This window comes from Chiloscyllium plagiosum, chromosome 3, assembly GCF_004010195.1.
Source record: "Chiloscyllium plagiosum isolate BGI_BamShark_2017 chromosome 3, ASM401019v2, whole genome shotgun sequence".
Lineage (NCBI taxonomy): Eukaryota > Metazoa > Chordata > Chondrichthyes > Orectolobiformes > Hemiscylliidae > Chiloscyllium > Chiloscyllium plagiosum.
Genome location: NC_057712.1, coordinates 62,563,334 through 62,585,630, shown reverse-complemented (window position 1 = coordinate 62,585,630; position 22,297 = coordinate 62,563,334). Strand labels below are relative to the sequence as shown.

At 40.6% G+C, this 22,297-nt stretch overlaps 1 protein-coding gene across 2 annotated transcripts in view; it reads left to right on the top strand.

Moving 5' to 3' along the window:
* The first annotated feature begins 2,688 nt into the window (after window positions 1–2,688).
* The window catches only part of LOC122544104 (CD2-associated protein), a 240,807-nt gene continuing 221,198 nt past the window's right edge, over window positions 2,689–22,297 (top strand). Inside the window, exon 1 of one of the 2 annotated variants that reach the window (XM_043683151.1) lies at window positions 2,689–3,223. In XM_043683151.1, the coding sequence (XP_043539086.1) occupies window positions 3,220–3,223 (4 nt within the window). In that variant the 5' untranslated portion in view covers window positions 2,689–3,219. The remainder of the gene's footprint in view (window positions 3,224–22,297) is intronic. The other variant, XM_043683183.1, reaches the window with a different exon arrangement.

Here is a 22,297-nt window from a genome sequence, read left to right as displayed (position 1 = left end):
ATCTACTTACGGATCTCCTCATTCGCAGTCCCAACTTTCAAAGTAAGTCTCTCCATCACCGCAGCCAATTCCTGTGAGTCTGTCAGGTCCCCGGGGGTTTCAGGAGAGGCTGCTGTTGCTGCAGTCTCTGGTGTGGTAGGTGCTGCAGGGGAGTGTCCTCCCTGCTGCTGTTTGCTCGCTCCTTTTCCCTTTGGCATCCTTCCCACTCCCAAATATAAACAAATATGTGTTCAGTAAGGTTTTAAACTAATAATTCCACCACATAAGTTGGCCAGGGATGGCAAAAAACACCAGTATGCCTTGGCTGTTAGGCAGAGCTGTCCACAGCAGTTCTACAGAATCGCCGCCATCTTGCTGAGTCCCTGGTCACATGTTTTGCCCTACCTTGCAGCTATGTCTCAGGAAATGAACCATAAATATTGATTCCTATTTCAGCTATCAATCTATTCATCAATGCTGATTACATTCAGATATCAATCTATTTTCTTAGTATTTTTGTAAACTCAAACATAAAGGCAGCATGGTCTCTCAGCGTATAGCACTGCTGCCTCATAGCACCAGGGACCCGGTTTCGATTCCAGCCTTGGCTGACTGTCTGTGTGGAGTTTGCACATTCTTCCCGTGTCTACATGGGTTTCCTCTGGGTGCTCTGGTTTTCTCGCCCAATCCAAAAATGTGCAGGTTAGGTGAATTGGCCAAGTTAAATTCTCCGTAGTGTTCAGGGATGTGTAAGTTAGGTGCATTACTTAAGGGAAATGTAGAGCCGTCAGGGAATGAGTCTGAGTGGATAACTCTTCGGAGGGTCAGTGTGAACTTGTTGGGCTGAAGGGCCTGTTTCCACACTGTAGGGATTCTATGATTACTTCTATGATTAATTGTCCATTGTGTGCAGGGATATGCAGAGTTCCAGGGCTAGGGTAGTAGGGTGGCTCTGCTGTCCAGAGGATTGGTGTGAACCTGATGGGCTGAATGACTCTGTAAGGATTCTGTGAATGTTGAAGCATTTTCCACCACCCCAGTTATGTGACTTGCCCCGAATCCGGTTCCAGCAACGATCACGTGAGGGCCATCGCAGAGTTCCCAAACTTGAATAAGATTGTCATCAGAAGATGAATGTTTGGATAAAGTGAACATCAACAGTAGCACATCATTCGACGTTTATCTCCAAATATTTCACCTACAGCAAATTAAAAGTGTTATATCAATGTAAAGCATATTTGCATGTGAACTCAAACTGTGCCTTTTAAAACAAGTTGTAAGGCACGTTTGTGATGACCTAATGTGGAAAAAGACAGCAAAATGCATTCCACTGCAGAACCTTGACAGATGCCAGGGCATAATAAGGGCTTATGCCCGAAACGTCGATTCTCCTGCTCCTTGGATGCTGCCTGACCTGCTGCGCTTTTCCAGCAACACATTTTTCAGCTCAGATCTCCAGCATTTGCGGTCCTCACTTTCTCCAAGGGCATACTAATTGTAATGCGACATCTCGCTCCTGCTTTTTGATGATTTTGGTTTGGGTGGTCTGCCTTCACCAGTGTGCAGCCTTTGACGCATTTGATTCTTCAACTTCTTCGCTTGGCCAGACTGCACAGATCTGCTGTCTATCTCATCGTGATGAGGAGGTGCCGCTGTTGGACTGACAAGGGATAAAGCTAAAAATCACGCAACACCAGGTTATAGTCCAACAGGTTTATTTGGAAGTACGAGTTTTTGGAGTGCTGCTCCAACCGCCTGATGAAGGAGCAACGTTCCTAAAACTACTATCTCCAAATAAACCTGGTGTTGCGTGATTTTTGTAAATTTGTCGATCCAATCATAAGTGAAAATGACCTATAATGACTTATTTTCTCACTCATAATACCTGTATTCCTGATGAAGGGCTTTTGCCCGAAACGTCGATTTTACTGCTCCTCGGATGCTGCCGGGCCTGCTGTGCTTTTCCAGCACCACACTAACCAAGACACTGGTTTCCAGCATCTGCAGTCATTGTTTTTACCTTTTTAATTAGCTGTGAATGCCAACCACCACCCCCCCAAACGTCACTCTTGCTCCTAAAGCTCTTCCCTTTCCTTATGTCAGGAGCCCCTTAAAATTTCGTACGTTGGTCAAACATTGGGTGGCTCCTAATTTATTTTCTGGTTCAGCGAGTCTTTAATAGGTTCTGATGAAGCACCGTTGGATCTTTCATTACTCAAGAACTCGACACAAATATGTAACAAAGGCTAGAGTCGAAATAAAACAATCCCGATTAGTTATCTTCCCATCTTGAAAGGCTCTCTTTGAATTTCGTTTTTTTTTAAAAAAAGCTTTCAATTGGAAAATCACAAATTTTAGTAAATGAGTTACGTTCTTTTTTTTAAGCATAACATCTCGGATTTCGTAAGTTGCGTTTTATTCTTATTGTATAAGGCTGAATGATTGAAGTAAATGGATGTATTTAAAACGTCACTATTTATAAAAAAAATCGTCTTGCAAATCTTTCCCCTGTATTTGCAAACAAACCACATGATGGCATAATTTGCATCTCAATTATAGCCTTCCCATCACTAAAGTGTTCCCAGGCGCTGCGGCTCAGCGCAATTATGCAAATAATTTCGGGTTGCTTGCCAACATCAAAAAGTTTTGCAAGAAAAATGCACACTTCTTTCGAACAAAGCTCCTGTTACCAAAAAAAACATAAAGCAGTATGTCTGATTACTACCAACAACTGCTGTGCCATCGTTTCGGGTCAATAGTTCGGTTGAAATGCCATTTCCCGAGTTGGCTCGGAATTGATCCTTTGGTTTCACCGCCTTGCTGCCAGAAATATATTTTTTAAGAAAATCAACGCAGAAGAGGATCCAAAGGCGGGCCCCGCAGCAGCAGAACCCGAGAGACTCCACAGTCTTTTCCTCAGAGCAGCCCCTGGCAGCGCTCAAGGGGAGCGGCAGCAGGGACTGTAAGGACCAGACAAGGGCGGGATCTGGAGAATCCCACCCCCTGCTCCCCACAGGCTCCGCCCTGGCCGGCCTCCCCCCCTCACCACCCACCCACCCCTGGTGTGCAGCGAAGCGAAGCTGGTGCGGACGGGCTGCTTCACGGTGATCACACTCCCGTAGCCGAACAGCACCAACAGGTTTGTGGTGAGGATCGCCACCACTTCCCCTCATGGAAGGCGCCGCCTGTGGATAAGGAGTCAAGAGGACGGCAGATCCGAGAGAAGAAGAGCCCGCAGCCATGGGTAAGGTCTCCGGCTGTGCAGAAAGGGAGGCGGGAGGCGAGGTGCCGGGAGTATCTGGGGAGTTTCTAGCCGCAATAACAGCCGGAGCTTCCAGTCCAGTCCCTTCTCGGGGGACGGCCTGGCGGTGTATCTGTCTGTCTGTGTCTGTATGTATATGTATCTGTCTGTCTGTGTGTGTGTATATCTGTCCGTGTGTGTAATGTCGTATCGTGAGGTGCGGTGGGGTTCGGGGCACGGTCATCTCTGAGCTTGCTCCTTCCTCAGGTATTTTCAGTGATAGCTCCTCCCCGCAGCCTTAGTTTCTGAATTATTCACACCCTGAGTCTCCAGTCGCCGGTTTCCTGAGTGATTAATCCAACTCCATTGACTTTGTCCAACTCTCCTGTCCTCCCCCAGAAATGAACCCTGGGAGTTCTTTCCTGTCTCTCGCATTAACTTTCTGCGGTGCGGAGAAATGGAGCTCAACTCCAGGAAGAGGCTACAAAAACACTTGGGAAAATAGTTTTAAAGTTTCGAGGGGGTGGGGAAAAGAGGATTGCACTGTTCCGGGGGGAGGCGAGGGCAAATCTGCTTTGACTAAACAAGGAATGAAATGGACGGATTTCCGGTGAAATTAACTTGTTTTGCTCTTTAACTATTCTGAATCCAAGTTTTACTTGACCTTCATGTTATGCTGCAGCAATAATGGAGTTTCCCTGTTAATGATCTACTTAGATAACAAGTGGTTATAGACTACACCTAGAGTTGAGTCATGATAGGAACGAATGACCATATCTTTCTGTGGCCTGATTGAAGTACTTAACTCTAATGATAACTGTGTATTAATGGAAATAAAATTAAGTGCTATAGAAGAATAAAGTAAAGGATGCATTTATTTTTAAACTATTGTAGAAGAAAGGTGGTTGTAGAAATTGTATCCTTAACTAAAAGTTGTGTAATTGTTGCTATCTTTGTTGTTTAAAAAAAGTAATGATTGCCTCGACTATCAATGATGATTTTCTAACATCTGCTTGGTCACTGCATTTCTTGTGATGTAGAAAGCTGCCGTTGAGCCCAAACAGGAGCAGGATAGGGGACAGGTGAGGCTAGATGTTTCAAAGCATTCTTTTATATGAAGGGTCTTAATGTTAAATAATGAGGGGGGAAAATAGAGGTGTTAGAGTTTGGGGTGCACGACTTGATGGACAAAAAAGAGTGGGGGATGTGAAACAGAGCAGCAATCAAGTGGTGTAAGCAGTAAAGTGAGTTTAGGATGTTACAAAGTCATGAAGAGTTTGTAGATCAGAAAATAATTAATTTTTTGAGACAAGGGTTCATGCAGGAAAATTTAAGCCTGATGTTTTATTTTGTTGACTTTGTGTGTACAAAAAAATGATCACCCAGTGCATAGCTATAGCCTTGCAGGAACTTTGAATAAAAGGACAACACTCTGTCCAGCCCCCTTTTTATCACTTGTAATTTCTTGCCAACTCAGTAATATGGTAACTATTCTAAATTGATCTTTAAATTGATTCTTTTGGTGAATAATATTTGTTATTTTATCTTTGCTACATTGTACTCCTGCAGTTATTTTGCCAGTACTTTGAGACTCAATATTACAAGATATAGTCACTGTATGATTCGGGAGAAAGCCAACTTTGAAAACATCGAAATTGGCATCCTTGTCAATCAATTTATTTTTATCTTCTTGATAAACTTTGTAGCGGAAGAGTTAATTGTCTTTCCTGTAAACTCATACAAATTGTTAAATTGTGTGTGGAGACAAGTTAGTGCAAAATTCTTTTTGTTCAAATTTCTTTTCCCATACCATTTTATTGGAAGCTTGCATTTCTTGACCATTTAAGTTTTAGACAAATTAATTTAATTTAAAAGTAAGCTCTTGTAGTCCCAAGAGTAAACAGACATTATGGTGCAGTGCATAACCATGTATAATTCTGCAGGTGGTTGTAGTTTTGAATAAAATAAAACTAAGAACTGGAATGAAGCAAAACTGTGTCTGACTGTTACCTTCTAAAAGAATATAAATAACGTTGGGTTTAATAGTTTTTTTTATCTGAATGATTCTGTTGTAACTTTGACATGAACTTTATTTTCATGGTATAACCTTTACCTGAGCCACTCGGCTGATGTGAAGCTCCACTCCAGCAATGTAATCACATACAGGCTGATTATTAAATGTAGTGCTTTGAGGTTCATACTGGTATGCTCATGTTTGTTTGTAGTCCCAAAATGGCATATAAACATAAGTAGTTTTGAATCTTTTCAGTTATTGTCATCTATGTATCAATTACAAATACTTGGTTCTATCTACTACACATTTATTTTGGCAATGATTGTGATTTGGTGCATCTGCGTTAAAAGTAGCACAAATTTGTGGCCTTTTTATGCTCAAAGATGAAAACCATTGAGTTCTGTTAAAATCAGTTCTGTATAATGGTTGTTGTGGTTTTCAGTGAGTTGTTGAACATTTTTTTTAAGAATACAAACTTTCATTGCCTTTAATGTGATGTGATGATACTGATATCTTGAAGTCTTTAATTGGAAAAAAAAGTTAACTTTATTCTTGCCCATCCCTGCCTTTGCCTTAAAATAGTTTGCTTTTATTGTGCAATCAACTGATTGTTCTTTCCTCTGCTATCAAGTCACATTTTGTGGTCAGGAGTGGTCCAAACTTGCCTTTTTATCTCTGTCTGCACCTCCTACCAACCTGGTGCATACTGATGGTTTGTTGTGATTATTCTGCCTTATGAAGTCTTGGTGACTTGCAACACCGGTGTTAGCATTTATATGTTGTGCAATGTAAAGCTGCTTTTTACCACGTTTGTCTCCTTGTACATATTATACAGTCATAGTCATACAGCATGGAAACGGACCCTTCAGTCCAACTATCCAGGCTGACCAAGTTTCCCGGATTGAGGTAGTACCATTTGTCTGCATTTAGCCCATATCCCCATACACCATTCCTATTCGTGGACCTGACCAACTGTCTTTTTTAAATATTATAACTGTATCTGCATCTGTCATTTCATCTGGCAGTTCATTCCATGTATTAATAACCCTCTGTGGAAAAATTGCCCTTCAAGTCCCTTCTAAATCTTCCCCCCCCTCACCTTTAAACCTATATCCTCTGGCTTTGAACTCTCCACACCTTCAACAAAAGACCTTTTGCTATTTACGTTATCTGTGCCCCTCATGATTTTATAAACCTAAAAGATCACTGTTCAGCCTCCTATGCTCCAGGGAAAAAATTGCTAGCCTATCCAGCCTGTTCTTATAACTTAAACCCTTGAGTCCTGGTAACATCCTTGTAAATCTTTTCTGTACATTTGCAATTTAATAACATTCTTCCTGCAGCAAGATAACCAGAATTGTGTGCACTACTCTAAAAGTGGACTCACCAATGTCCTGTATAGCTGAAGCATGACATCCTAGCCACTATATTTAATGTTGTGGCTAATGAAGGCAAGGGTTCATATGCTTTTGCCACCCTGTCTGTTTGTGACACCACTTTGAAGGAACTGTGTACCAGAACCCCTCTGTTCAATGACACTCCTCTGGATCCTACCATTAAGTGCATAAGTCCTGCCCTGATTTATCTTGGCAAAATGCAACTCCTTGCATTTATCTAAATGAAACTTCATCTGCTACTCCTCTGCTCATTGGCCCAGCTGATCAAAATCCCACTATATTTCGTCATTTTTCACAACATCACCAGTTTTGGTAGTTGCCATTCGGTATTCAAGCTACCTTTCTCTCTTTGCTACCCCTGCATTTGTATTTCTGCGTTATAGAGTATTAGAGGTGGACAGCACGGAAACGGACCCTTCCGTCCAACTCATCCATGTCAACTAGATATCCCAACCCAATCTAGTCCCACCTGTCAGCATCTGGCCCATATCCCTCCAAACCCTTCCTATTCATATACCCATCCAGATACCTTTTAAATGTTGCAATTGTACTAACCTCCTCTGGCAGCTCATTCCATACATGTACCACCCTCTGCATGAAAAAGTTGCCCCATAGGTCTCTCTTATATCTTTCCCCTCTCACCCTAAACCTATGCCCACCACAGGGAAAAGATTTTGTCTATTTATCCTATCAGTGCCCCTCATGGTTTTATAAACTTCTGGAAGGTCATGTTTCAACCTCCGACGCTTCAGGGAAAACTGCGCTAGCCTATTCAACCTCTTCCCCATAGCTCAATTCCTCCAACCCTGGCAACACCCTTGTGAAACTTTTCTGAACCCTTTCAAGTTTCACAACATTCTTGCAATTGGAAGGAGACCAGAACTGCATGCAATATTCCAACAGTGGCCGAACCAATGTCCTGCCACAACGTGATCTCCCAACTCCTGTACTCAATACTCTGACCAATAAAGGAAAGCATACCAAACGCCGCCTTCACTATCCTATCTACCTGCTATTCCACTTTCAAGGAGCTATGAACCTGCACTCCAAGGTCTCTTTGTTCAGCAACACTCCCTAGGACTTACCATTAAATGTAGAAGTCCTGCTAAGATTTGCTTTCCCAAAATGCAGCACTTTATCACTTCTCAGCCCATTGGCCCATCTGATCAAGATCCTGTCGTAATCTAAGGTAACCTTGTTCGCTATCCACTGCACCTCTGATTTTGGTGTCACCAGTAAATTTACTAACTATACCTCTTATGCTCGCATCCGAATCATTTATATAATTGACGAAAAGTAGTGGACCCAGCACCGATCTTTGTCCAGCACCGATCTTTGTGGCACTCCACTGGTCATAGGCCTCCAGTCTGAAAAACAACCCTCCACCCTCTGTCTGCTACCGTTAGGCCAGTTCAGTATCCAAATGGCTCGTTCTTCGTGTATTCCATGAGATCTAACCTTGCTCACCAGTCTGTCATGGGGAACCTTGTCGAATGCCTTACTGAAGTCCATATAGAACATATCTACTGCTCTGCCTTCATAAATCCTCTTTGTTACTTCTTCAAAAAACTCAATCAAGTTTGAGACATGATTTCCCATGCACGAAGCCATGTTGACCACCCCTAATCCGTCCTTGCCTTTCCAAATACATGTACATCCTGTCCCTCAGGATTCCCTCCAACAACTTGCCCACCGCTGGTGTCAGACTCACTGGTCTATAGTTCCCTGGCTTGTCTTTACCACCCTTCTTAAACAGTGGCACCATGTCAGCCAACCTCCAGTCTTCTGGCACTTCACGCGTGACTATAGATGATACAAATACCTCAGTAACAGGTCCAGCAATCGCTGAAGTGTTTAACTTTTCTGTTTAATTCCATTATTTTTATTTATGTTGAATATTCTACGCCAAGACACTAAGTAAAAAGTCATAGATGTACAGCACAGAAACAGACCCCTTGTTCCAACTCATCTATGCCGACCAGATATCCCAACTGATTGTAGTCCGACTTGCCAACACCCGGCCCATATCCCTCCAATCCCTTGCTATTCATATACCCATCCAGATGCCTTTTAAACGCCTCAGATTACAACAGGATCTTGATCAGATGGGCCAATTGGCAGAGAAGTGGCAGATGGAGTTTAATTCAGATAAATGCAACATGATGTATTTTGGGAAAGCAAATCTTAGCAGGACTTCTACACTTAATGGTAAGGTCTTAGGGAATGTTGCTGAACAAAGAGACCTTGGAGTGCAGGTTCATAGCTCCTTGAAAGTGGAGTCGCAGGTAGATAGGATAGTGAAGAAGGCATTTAGTATGCTTTCCTTTATTGGTCAGAGTATTGAGTACAGGAGTTGTGGCTGTACAGGACATTGGTTAGGCCACTGCTGGAATATTGCGTGCAATTCTGGTCCACATGGACGAGTTGGACCAAAGCGTCTGTTTCCATGCTGTACATCTCTTTGAATATATGACTCTAAATGTTGCAGTTGTACTACTCTCCACCACTTCCTCTGGCAGCTCACCCCATACACACTAACCTGCTATGTGCAAAGGTTGCTCCTTAGGTCTCTTTTATATCTTTTCCTCTCACCCTAAACCTATACCCTCTAGTTCTGGACTCCCCCAGGGAAAATACTTTGTCTATTTATCCTATCTATGCTCCTCATGATTTTACAAACTTCTATAAACCTGAGCCTTTGCTCCAGGGAAAACAGCCCCAGCCTATTCAGCCTCTCCCTCTAGCTCCAATCCTCCCAACCCTGGCAACATCATTTTGTAAATCTTTTCTGAACCCTTTCAAGTTCCACACCATCTTTTAGATAGGAAGGAGACCAGAATTGCACGCAGTATTCCAACATTGGCCTAACCAATGTCCTGTCCAGCCACAACATGATCTTCCAACTCCAATACTCAATGGTCTAACCAATAACTGAAAGCATACCAAATGCCACCTTCACTATCTTATCTACTGCGCATTTGCTATTCTTTCAGTCACTTGCTCGTTCTGCCCCTTTCTTTCTTATCATCTACAACCTTCTTGCTGTGGAATAGCAAACCATCTGGTAGTAACCCCATTTTCAGGCAAAATATTCTGTTTCATTGTGTTACAAGGGATGAATCTCAGTAACTCCTTATGCAGTCTGTTTCTGCTCTGAGATCCTGAGATGTGTTTTGAATGTTGTCTTATCAGTTACAGATGCAGTGCACCACATGTCATATTTACATTTCCCATCTTCATCCTAATTTTTCCCTTTGGCCGTTGAAACACTTGTCTTCGTTTACAATGAATGCATTTAAATTCAATTTCTCTCTCACATTCTTTGCGCTCCTTTACACACACTATTTATCCAGAACCTGTCCAAAGTCAAACTTGATCATTATACAGGCTTTCACTAGCTCTTGATATCTTTACATCAAATTTAATATTCTGCTTGGTACTGTGCAGAATTCATAAACTTTATTGCCATTTCCTGTCTCCTCTCCTCCCCTTGTCCCCTTTCCCACTGAGCTATTAAGAGTTAATTTGCTCTGCTGACCTACAAGAAACTGAATGCCCCAGGGTAAGGTGGTGTGTCTTTGTCTTGTAGGTAGAATGGGAGGTTTACATGGCCGTTCCTTTGCCATTCAAGGATGATTAACATTTTCATCCACTATTCAGAAATCAATAAGAACATTACAGTTGGAATTTGACTACTCCCTGTAGTTTAAAAAATACAGTTCACGTCTGGTCTGGCCATTAAGGGATGATTTGTATTACACTGTTTCTGGAATTGATGTGGTCACTGCATTGTGACTGTGGTATGTTACTGTGAGGGAGTGACTGGGGGTTGGCTTGTGATCATTCCTGACTGTGATGTAAAGATTTTATATAAAGAAAGGGCTGTTTCCTTGGTTCAGAGACCCCGGGACACACACTGCAAGCATGCTGTGGAGTGTTAAGAGTTTCTCCAAAGCTTGTACTATACTGTTTAATAAAATCTGGTTGCTGTTTGCAGAAGTTGGCATGTTGCAGTTGCATCAAATGCGTAAGGACCTCAGGGAAAAATAACTTTGACACTGGTATCATCACCACTATGTTTCTCATTATTTTATGATTCCAGCTTAATGTTAGTAATGGACAACTGAGATCCCAGAGTGAAACAAAGGTTGGCTGAGTATAGTTCTCATTTGGTTACCATGGTGGTCGGCAGCCTTCTCTCTAAGATATGCAGCTACTGTGGGTTTCAGAAGCAGCTGTCATGCACAGCTCTTTGAGGTCCATGCAGTCGAACAAGAAAATTAGGAGGAACATAGGTGTTCTGTCATGAAAGGAACATGATGTGGAGGTGCTAATGTTGGAATGGGGTGGACAAAGTCAGAAGTCACATGACACCAGGTTATAGTCTGCAAGTTTATTTGAAATCAATCTTTTGGAATGCTGTTACTTAGTCAAGTGAAGTGAATATTCAAGCTTATAGTTCATAAGTTGGAAGAAGAAGATCACAAATGTATTTTCCATTTAACATCAGTTAGTTGAAATATCTTCTCACAGGGTCTAGAGGGGCAATTTTGTAGCACAAGGTGCTGAGTGTCTGGAACAGGCTGCCTGAGGTAAGGGTGGAGGCGAGTCATTCACAAAATATTTAGACAGGTACATGGATGGAATAGATATGGAGGGATATGGACCAAATTCAATTAAATGAAACTAGACTAATTGTGAAAAATGGGTGGTATGGACACGTTGGGACAAAGGGCCTGTTTCCATGTTGTAAACCTTGTATGATATTGGAAGTAAGTTTTCACCCCTTTTGACTTCAACTTGAATGCCACAGATGTTTGAATCTTCATGAAGGATTTCTGCTTCCCCTTTAAAGTTCCTTACTTGGTGTTTTTGGCTGCACTTTGTTTCTTATCAGCAGTTTTATAAATTTAGTTGAAGCAGTTTTGCTTATGTCCCGATTGAGACTGTTAAACAAACTGCAAACTGCTTCACTTTTTTTCTTTAACATGTGTTTCTTAAACTCCTCTTTCACAGTCTATTGTTTCTGGAACTTGTCAGGACTTTATGCTGTGTTCATTGTTCATGTGACTGCTAAGCCACACCACTGCTGGTACAACACATTTCTCTCTGAAAGAAACAATCATACTCATAGATTTTCTGCCTGGTTATCTCTCCAAGAATGCAGTTTTCATCTTCTTGCTGTCGGAGTTGGCGTAGAATATTTCTTTTACTAGGAAACAGCTTAATATTTTCTCTCTCTGCTACTCTTATAGCTGATACACTGAACTCATCAGGTTTTAGAAATCTCATTTCAATGCATTTAAACATACTTCAAGCCAGTCTTCACCATCCTCGGATCTTAAACGTCCTTATCAACCCAGTGAATGTAGAAACACAAACCCAACCTTAAGTTTTAGTGGCAAAGATGGTTGAATAACATTGGTTGGTCTTTAAGAAAATAATTCATGCCTCAGCACAGCTATGTCTTAGTTGGGGAGAAGGGTTGACCTTTTATTTCAAGAGAGGTGGAGTATAAAAATAACAAAAGTTTTTATTAAAACTACACAAGGCATCAGTCAGACAACAGCTAGAATACTGTGAACAGTTTTTGTGTCCCTTACCTGAGGAAAGGTATACTGGCATGCAGGTTCAGTTGACAGTAACGAAGGCCAAACATTATGGTGCTGGAAAAGCACAGTCGGTCAGGCCTGCTCTTCGGATGCTGCCTGACCAGCTGTGCTCTCCTAGCACTACACTTTTTTTGATTCTGATCTCCAGCATCTGCCGTCTTCATTGTCTCCTCATTAGGAAGGCTGATACAACTTTAGCATTCATTTTGAGGGCTAGAATACAATGATGTAATGCAGCTGAGGCTGTAGCAGGCTCTGGTCAGACTTTATTTGGAATATTGTGAGCAGTTTTGAGCAGTGTATCTAAGGAAGGATGTGCTGACCTTGGAGAAGCACTGGAGGAGGTTTACAGGAATGATCCCAAGGCTCCTCATATGGGGAGTGGTTGAGGATTCTGGATCTGTACTCAAGGGAATTTAGAAGGATGAGCGGGATCTCACTGAAACTTAGAGAATATTGAGAGACCTGGATAAAGTGGAGGTGGAGAAGATGTTTCCATTTGTAAGAGAGACCAAGACCCGAGGGCACAGCCTCAGAGTGAAGGGATGATTCTTGAGAACTGAAATGAGGAATTTCTTCAGCCAAAGAGTGGTGAATCTGTGGAATTCATTGCTGCAGAACTCTGGAGGCCCAGTAATTGAGTGTATTTAAGACAGAGAGAGGTTCTTAATTGGTAAGGGTGTCAAATTTTACAGGGTGAAGGTGGATCAGTAGTTAGCACTGATGCCTCACAGTGCCAGGGACCAACATTTGATTCCAGCCTGGGCTAGCTGACTGTGTGGAGTTGGTATATTTTCTCTGGGTGCTCTGATTTCCTTCCACAGTCCAAAGATGTGCAGGTTGTTTGGATTAGGTATTTTGAAATTGTCTGCAGTGTTCAGGGATCCTTAGGCTAGGTGGATTATCCATGGGAAATGGGAGTTATAGGATGCGTAGGAGGCTGGGTCTGGGTTGGGACCCTCTTTGGAGGGTCTCATCCTGTACTGTAGGGATTCTATGAAATTTAAAGAAAAAAATATAGTACATGGCTTGAAGATTTAGTGGTAAGCCAGAGGATTGGGGAAGTTTTAAAAGCTGACAACAGATGATTGAAATGAAAGAGGGAGAAAATTAACTGAGGGAAAACTAGTGAGTAATTTGTTTTTTTAAAAAAAGGCAATGAGCTTATTGAAATAGAGAGAAGAAAAAAATGAGAGAGGCCAAAGTGAACGTAGGTCATTTACAAGAGGAGGTTGGGTAAGTTATATTGGAGTACCCTGGAAATAACAGAGGAATTGAATAAACACTTTCTATCAGTCTTCATGATAGAGGATGCCAATAGCATTCAAAGTTATTAAGTAGGAGAAAGTGAGGACTGCAGATGCTGGAGACCAGAGTTGAAAAATGTGATGCTGGAAAAACACAGCAGGCCAGGCAGCATCTGAGGAGCAGGAGAATCGACGTTTCGGGCATAAGCCCTTCTTCAGGAATGAGTTATTAAGTAGTTGAGAATGGAGTAATGGGTGGATTGTGGGCATGGAAATAAATGCAGTAACTATCACAATTGAGACTAATCAGACTGAAGACTGATAACTCCTCTGGGCCTAATCGGTTGTGTATTAGGATTTTAAGGGATGTAGCTGGAGAGATAATGGATGCACTGGTAGTAATAATCCAAGAATATTTAGATTCTGATAAAGTCTCAGGTTTGGAAAACTGCAATAGTAATGCCTTTGAGTAAGAAATGGAGACCAAAAAAAAAATCTATGACTGACTAGTTTGTCATCTGTCATTGGGCAATGTTCGATTCCATTATGAAGGGTGCAACAGTAGAGCATTAATAAATACATGATATGGACTCAGCTTGAATTTGTTTTCATGAAGGGAAAAACATTCCTGACAATTCCAATTTTTGAGAAGATAAGCAGAACAGACAAAGGATTTCCAAAAGCTGCTTGACAAGGTACCATGCATAAAAACAATTATTATAAGATCCATGGTGTTGAAAGTGATATATTAGCATAGATTGAGTATTGACTAACTAATAGAAAACGGTTTGGATAGAAGGGATACTTTCAGAATGGTGACCTGCAACTTGTGGAAGGCCACAGGGATCTGTGTGGGGGACCACAATTATTTCGTTTTTAAAATAAAGTTAAGTTGGTGACTTTGGTGACATAAGTCAAAGTAATGTCACCAAATTATATGGGTCGGAAAGGAATGAGCTTGACAGACCCGACAAAGAGATATAGATAGGTTAAATGAATGGGCAAAACTTGACAGATGGAATATGTGGGAATATAGGTGGAATTGTGAAGTTAGGCTTTTTTTTTGGCAGGAAGAATTGAAGAACTTAATGTTACTTAAGAAAGATTGCAGGAATCTGGAGCACAGTTTTGAGGGGCCTTGTGCATGAATTCTAATGTGCTCGCATCCAAGTTCAGTTTGTCTTACGACAGGCAAATAGACTATTGGCCTTCCATTCCAAGGGAGTAGACTGTGAAAATAGAGGTGTCTTGATAAAACTGGACAAAGCCTACTTAAATTACAGCTGGAATACTGTGAACAGTTTTGGTTTGGCTTACCTAAGGAGAGAAATACTGGCATTGGAGGCAATTCACATAAGAGTCACATGGTCCTCCTGGGTACGGAGAGAGTGTTTCATGAGAAGAGGTTAAGTAGGTTGGGCTTGTACCCATCGGAGGTTAGAAGAATGACCAGCAGTAATCTTTGTCTTTTCTTCTGGAAGCCCTTTCTTGCTCCTCCCCTCCCTGTGAATATAATTAAAGTATAATTTTCCAATCTGTGCCTGTTCTGAAGAAGTATTATATTGCACATAAAATGTTGAATATTTCTCTTTCCACAAGATTTCTCCTGCTCTTTGTATTTCAGGTTTCAAATATCTACAATATTTTGCTTTATTGAAAATCCCGAAGAATTGTGGATGCTGCAATTTAGGCAAAACAAAAGCAAATTATTTGTTCCTCAAGATGCAAGTCACCATTAGTTATGAGAATGGGTCACTGGACCCAAGCATTAACTTTGATTTCTCTTCAGCATCTATGAACTTTTCCAACAACTTCTTTATTTGTGTCATGTTTAATTAGGATTCAGTGTCAATTTCATACTTTAGGATTTCTGTTCATTCATTGAAATGAAGTAATTCAAACCATTGGATAATTCCTCCTCTTCCTCATTTTTTTTAAAATTGGATGATCCATGGTGCAGAAATGATCTGTCCTAAATTCTTTGTCACATTAACTTGCCATTAAAGGCAAATTTAAGTTTTGACAAACATTTGGTTTCCTTGAACCAGATTATGTTTGATTTATTTATTGGGTTGGCTCTAATTTAGTGTGAAATTGACCAGTAATTTGAGTTAAGAGTTTCAAAATGCACTAAATTTGGGGGGAATACTGCCAATGTTGGTTTTCTTGCTGGTAATGAATTGAAATCCCAAGTCAGACACTTGAACATATGATTTAGAGCAATATTTTACTTCAGGAAGTAGTTAATTGCTTTTTATGAATTTTCAACTGGCAGTAACAGACTTTTGTAATGAAGAAATTGTCTTTTTAAAATTTGAGCATGCCAAAGTAATTTACAACCAATAAAGTAGTTCATGGGGCAAGTGCAGCAAACGTGGGAGGAACAAAAATACATTGTGTTTGGTCCCTGAAGCTTCCTCTTGCTGAGAGTTCCTCCCTTGGGTTTGTTGAAGAGATTATCGAACAGCTTAATTCCCATGAGTGAAGATGGGCAGATGAAATGAACAATGCCCCTGTTTGTATATTTAAACAAAAATTCAATGTTAAAAATTAAAATCAGTAAAATATAGTGTATGGCCAAAGGGAGAATTTGTTTCTGGACAAGATCTGAATTCTGGAATAGTTTAAAGGATCCATTTAACATGAGAGAGAGATATATTTGACTTTTTTTAATAATGTTGTAGTTTGTTTAGTTTGAAGTCTTGATTATTTTAGAACGTGGTGGATTATATCAACTGCAGAGTTTTTGGAGCAGTCTGTGGGTGTCAACTGGGCTGAAGTTTGCTCCCAGCCTGAATGGAAACTTGACAAGAAGATCTTTTTCAACTTCACATTTGGAACATTCAGGTGGCATGGAAAGCAGCGATGAAAACCCTGTCTCAGATTATGATCTCCTGAAGTGTGTTCTTGATGTAAAACAAGGGAAGGTTGGACACGAGGAAAATTCTTTGAATGGCTTAAGATTAAGCATTTTTTTCCCACAAATCTAGGGCTTTGGTCATCATCAACCCTGTAGTGTTGCATGGCACTGAGATTGTAGAATTATGTATGTTCTCTCAGATATATGCGTAGACAATATGCTAAAAATAAAATGCAACTCTTGAAAGAGAATCCAAATTTAGCCATTTTTCCTTTTGGAAAGGAGCAATACACTGAGTGAGACTGCAGGAAATGGAGTCAAATAATTGAAAGCTTAAGGGCAAAACTCAGCTGTTGTGGGAAAGTTATAAACTTTTTTTAGGTGAGGGCCAAAGGGCAGGAATTCATCATCCACTGAGGGCTAAAGCTGTTGGAACAATTTAGCCTGCTTTGGGTAAGTTGTTGAGAAAGGATGGGGGAAATGGTTTTTGAAGTATGCTGAATTTTGTAGGAAGATTGTTTGCTTGAGAAAGCATGTACAGTGCCTTAAAGTACATGGTGTACCCATGTGTATTTACCAAGGGTGGGTACAAAATGTAGGAAATTAATCCGATCACAAAATGTAAATAATCATATGACAATTATATACTCTGCTAATAAACATCATATTGGTTTTGTTACTATTTAATAGCTTATTTATGTTAATTTATGTTTTATTTATAATAAAAAGCCAAACAAGTGGGAATGTTATCTTTGTTTATTTGTAACAAATCGACCCTGTGAGGTGCCGTGTGCTGGGGTGAGAATCTTGTGGCCAGTATAATATTCTGCTTTCCAAATCAATTTTGCACTTGTGTATTCTAGTCCTCCTTTTTATTTTTTTTTTGTTTAACTTTATATCAAGAAAGATGCCCTTAAGCTGGCAGAGTCTGGGATAACTGCTAGACTGGGTCTGGAGCAAGTGGTGAGGGGAAAACTTAATGGACCTCATCCTTACCACACTGCCTGTTGGAGATGTATCTGTTAGGCACAGGTATTGGTAGGAGTGATTCTGCATTGTCCTAGTGCAGATGAAGTCCTCTGTTGACATTTAAGCATACCCTCCATATTGAATGACACAACCACCATGTTGGATGGGATAGATTTCAAACAGAACTAGCAACTCAATGGGGCATCCATGAGGTGCAGCAGCAGCAGAGTTGTATTCAACCACAATCTCTAAATTAATGGTCGTATGTTTTCTCCGCTCTACCATTACCGTCAAGCTAAGAGGTCAATCTTAACTCAATGAAGAGTACAGGAGGGCATGGCAGGAGCAACAGTAGGCATACCTAAAAATGAACTGTCAACCTTGTGAAGCTACAAAACAACACTAGTTACATGCCAAGAAGTTTAAACAGTGCATAATGGACTGAACTAAGCAATCACATCCACAGCTAGATAGGATAGTGAAGATGATGTTTAGTTTGTTTTCCCTTATTGGTTGGAGCGTTGTGTATAGGAGTTGGGAGGACATTTTTCTTCCACTTTTGGAATATTGTGTGCAATTCTGGTCTCCCTCCTATAGGAAGGATGTTGTGAAACCTAAAAGGGTTCAGAAAAGATTTACAAGGGTGTTGCCAGGGTTCAAGGATCTGGGCCACGTACTGGCAAATGGGACTAGATTAATTTAGGATATCTGGTCGGCTTGGACAAATTGGACTGAAGGGTCTGTTTCTGTGCTCTACATCCCTATGACTCTGACTCTATAACAGATCATATCCAAACTCTGCAGTCCTGCTGCACCAATTATGAATAGATAATTAAACAACTCACTGGAGAGGGAAGTGACTCTGAAACATTCGAATCCTCAATGACACTGGAACCCAGCAAAAGAGGTTTGTAAATGCTTCAACCTTTTCAATAAGGGCAGAGTAGACAGTCCTATTCTATCTCTTGTAGGTCACTAGCATTGCAAATGCCATCTTTCCAAGCAATTTTATTCACTCTGTGATACCAAGGAATGACAACAAATACTGCATATGTGCCTGACACTTGTTAGCAGTAATGTTGAAGCCTTGTGTTGTAGGACTTGTTGGACTCTACTCAGAATGTTCGAGAACAGTTAGACCAGTTTCAATTCATCAATTGAGAATTACCTAGGTTTATCTTATGTGCTAGAACTGTCCTCCGTGTGACTACATCCCTTTGAGTAAAGGAACCAAGACTATCTAATACTGCAGGTGCAGCTTCAAACATTGACTCTCCTGCTCCTTGGATGCTGCCTGACTGGCTGTGCTTTTCCAGCATCACAGTTTTTGACTCTGGCTTTCTTTTATTTAGACCAGCACGGATAATCTAGCTTGTCCCCGTTCAATTCATATGCCACATTTTGGCCCATTCATCTAATCTATCCATATACATTTCTAACTTTTCTTATTTCTTTATTGGGTCTTCCCATGGGTTTTAGTGTTATCTGCAAACTTGGCTACAGTACCTTCCATCCTTGCATCCAAGTAGATAATGTAAATAATTGGGACCTGAGGACTAAATTCTGTGGGACCCCACTAATTATGTCTTGCCAACCAGAAAAAGATCCATTTATCCTCAGTCTGCTTTCTGTAGGTTAGCTTGAAAAGCAGATTAGCTAATAAATAACCCCCAACTCCTTGTGATCTTGCCTTGTGCAGTGACCTTTTTTATATGGCAACTCATTAAATACCTTCTGGAAATCCAGATGTATTACATCTACAGGATCTCCATTATCCAATTATCTTGTTACTGCTTTAGTCAAACATGAGTTCCCCTTTTTCCACGTTTATAAAATTTATAAAATGATGCTGACTTTGATAGATTTGAGCTTTGACTTTCTAGATGTCATCTTGTTACTTCTGTAATGATGGATTCTAACAAGTTCTGAACAACAGATGTTAAACTAACTGGTCTATAGTTTCCCATTGGTTGCCTTTTTTCAATTTTGAATGCACATAGATTCCAGTGGATTGGAAACATTCTCACATCTGAGGGAATTTCAGAAGATTAAAGCGAGTGGATCCACTATTTTGCTGCCCCTTCCTTCTAAGACTCTAGGATGTAGGTCATTGGGGACTTGTCTCCCTTCAGTCCCAATATTTAGCTCAGTACTTGGTCCCTAGTGATTTGATTTGTTTTGGATTCTTCCCTTTCTATAACCTTTGCATTGCCTGTTACTGTTGAGATGGTACTGGTGTCCTTCACTGTTAATATTTTGGAGCAAAGAGGCAAAATACGGATTTAGCGTCATTGCAATTTCTCTGTTAAATGCCTGGTGTCCTCCTCAGACTTGGAATGGGCCAGCATTCACATTTGCTGCTCTCCTTCCTTTTACATACTCAGAAGCTTTTGCTATCCCTTTCAATATTTTGTATTAGTTTTATTTCATAATTTACCTTTCTTTAGTGACCATTTGTTGATCTTTAAAAGTTTCCCAAGCTTCCAGTCTGCCCTTGCCCTTCGATATTTCATACTGTAAAGTTTTTATCTTTTATTTTCTTCAACTTGCTCAGCCATGGATTTTCTTGTTCCTTAACCCCTCCCCCTCTTCCCACCAACTCCTCCTCCCCCACCCTCACCCTCTTGACAATTTATCTTCCTCTCTGGAATATATTTTAGTTGGGAGGAATTGAATGTCTCCCTTATTAAAATGTCTGCCATTGTTCATTAACTGTTCTTGCCCTTTTACTCCGGGAGGTTGTACCTCTGTTTGGGTTTCAAAAGTTATTTCAGCTGATTGTCATAAATATAAAGAGCACTGATCAATGCTTTATGCAATTTCAGGTTGCATTCATCTTGTGCTTTTCATGTAGAATGGTGTTGTGACATGCTTCAGAGACTTAACTTGTGAAGGATTGATTAGAAGAGATGAGCAAAAGTATGGTAAATATAGGGGAATAAATTTTAAGGAATTTCAAACTTTGGTCCATATTATTGGATTTATTTTCACTGATTTGACTTTGGGGGAATATTGTTGTCTTGACATTCAGGCTGTGATGAATGCCATGACCTTTCGAGCATTTTAAATCAACATACAAGCTTGAAGCTTTGAGTGGAAATTTAAGGACAACATTAATTTGGCTTTGTGGCCTATGACTCCGTAGTCTACACCTTTTGAACTCATAATGAGGAGAAAGCTTAGGCGTTCTAAGGAATGGACTCGATCATAGTTTTACATAACCTAATATGCACAAGTGATGCATTCCTGGGAATTCATAACAGCACAAACAGTTTTGAAGAAATGGTTGTTTTGGTCCTCGATTGAATCTTTTCCTTACAGCAGTTAATTATGCCTTATCATAATTCAGGGACCCAGCCTTATCAACATGTTTTTGCTAATGATTGTGCTCTCAGCTATTTCTTTTTGATCCTGTAAGAGCAAATAAATGTCAGGAATTCTCTTCTAAACTTGCCTTTCATAGTCTTGAACTTGTGCCGTCTTGTCTTGGCTTATCTAAAATATTTTGCTGTTTCTCCCTTTAGAAATTCTACCTTGAATACAATACTTGCTTATCTGGATCTTAATTTTATTAGTATGCTGTTCTCCCCTAGATTAACGGAGTCCTTTGGTTAGTTTATAACCTTTTCCTTGAAAGATGGTAACGGTGTAAATCTGGGCTGGCTAGGGCACTGTGCAGCTTCAGCATAACCTCTGGAATGTTGAAACTGAATTGACTGCAAAGCATTGTATGTATCATAAAATGGCTTTGCGCCCTCTTTCCTTAGCAAGTTTAATCTTGTCCATGAAATGTGCTTGTCTCTTGTTTTTACATGAATTCCTTCTTGGGGCATACAAGGTTAGTGGGTTTTCTTTCTCCTGCTGAAACTGACTTTTAATATTGTTTTATTTCTGTTGAAGAAGCCCCACATGTGCCTGTAAATACTTGAGGTTTCAATTATTGGAAGAGAGTCTTAAGACTTGGTTTATTCACCATTATTTTGAGGAAGATGATAGTAAATCAGTTGGTTATTTTCCATTTTTGGTCCATGTGAAATTGGACTCTGAGTTAATTATTTGGTGTTTAGTTTAATTCCTCTTTCTTTGGGGTGAAAAAGCTTCACAGACATGCTTGCTATTGACATAACTTTAGTGCATGATTGATATGTGCAGAAGTAGTGTCTCATGGGTAAATATAAAGCAGTTTTTGATGTACAAATCTGTGTCTTTTTTGACCACTGCAGCAGATGTTTCCATTGTAGAATGAAACATTAAATTATTGCAATAAGCATCCTTGATTAAATCATACTTCATCTACTTGGATGTTGGACTTCTACCACTCTGAGCTGGGTGTAAATTTAGCTCAAACCAATGGAATGAAAATCAAAGTGCTGGAGGAGCACAAGAAGTCAGGCAGAATCTGTGGAGAGAGTAAGAGTTTGTATATCGTCTAGTATTATGAAGAACGATGGAGGGGGTGGAGAATGTCTCTTAAAAACTGAAAGTAACTGGTAAATTGTTTTCATGCTGTTAACAAGGGATGGATGAGCATCTGAAGTGGATGGTGAGGGTGCCTGGAGCAAAAGACAAAGGAAGCAATAATGAGTGATTTGAGGTGTAAAATGGATGGAAATGACAAATGTTTTCCAAAACCAACACAGATTTGTTTTGTAGTATTACTTGAATGTTTTCTGATGTAAATCTCAGCTGTTTTACACAAAAGCACGGTGGCTCAGTGGTTAGCACAGCTGCCTCACCGCGCCAGGGACCCGGATTCAATTCCTGCCTCGGGCAACCGTCTGTGTGGAGTTTGCACATTCTCCCCGTGTCTGCGTGGGTTTCCTCCGGGTGCTATGGTTTCTTCCCATAGCCCAAAGATGTGCAGGTCAGGTGAATTGGCCATGCTAAATTGCCCATAGTGTTAGGTGCATTAGTCAGAGGGAAACTGGTCTGGGTGGGTTACTCTTCAGAGGGTCAGGGTGGACTTGTTGGGCTGAAG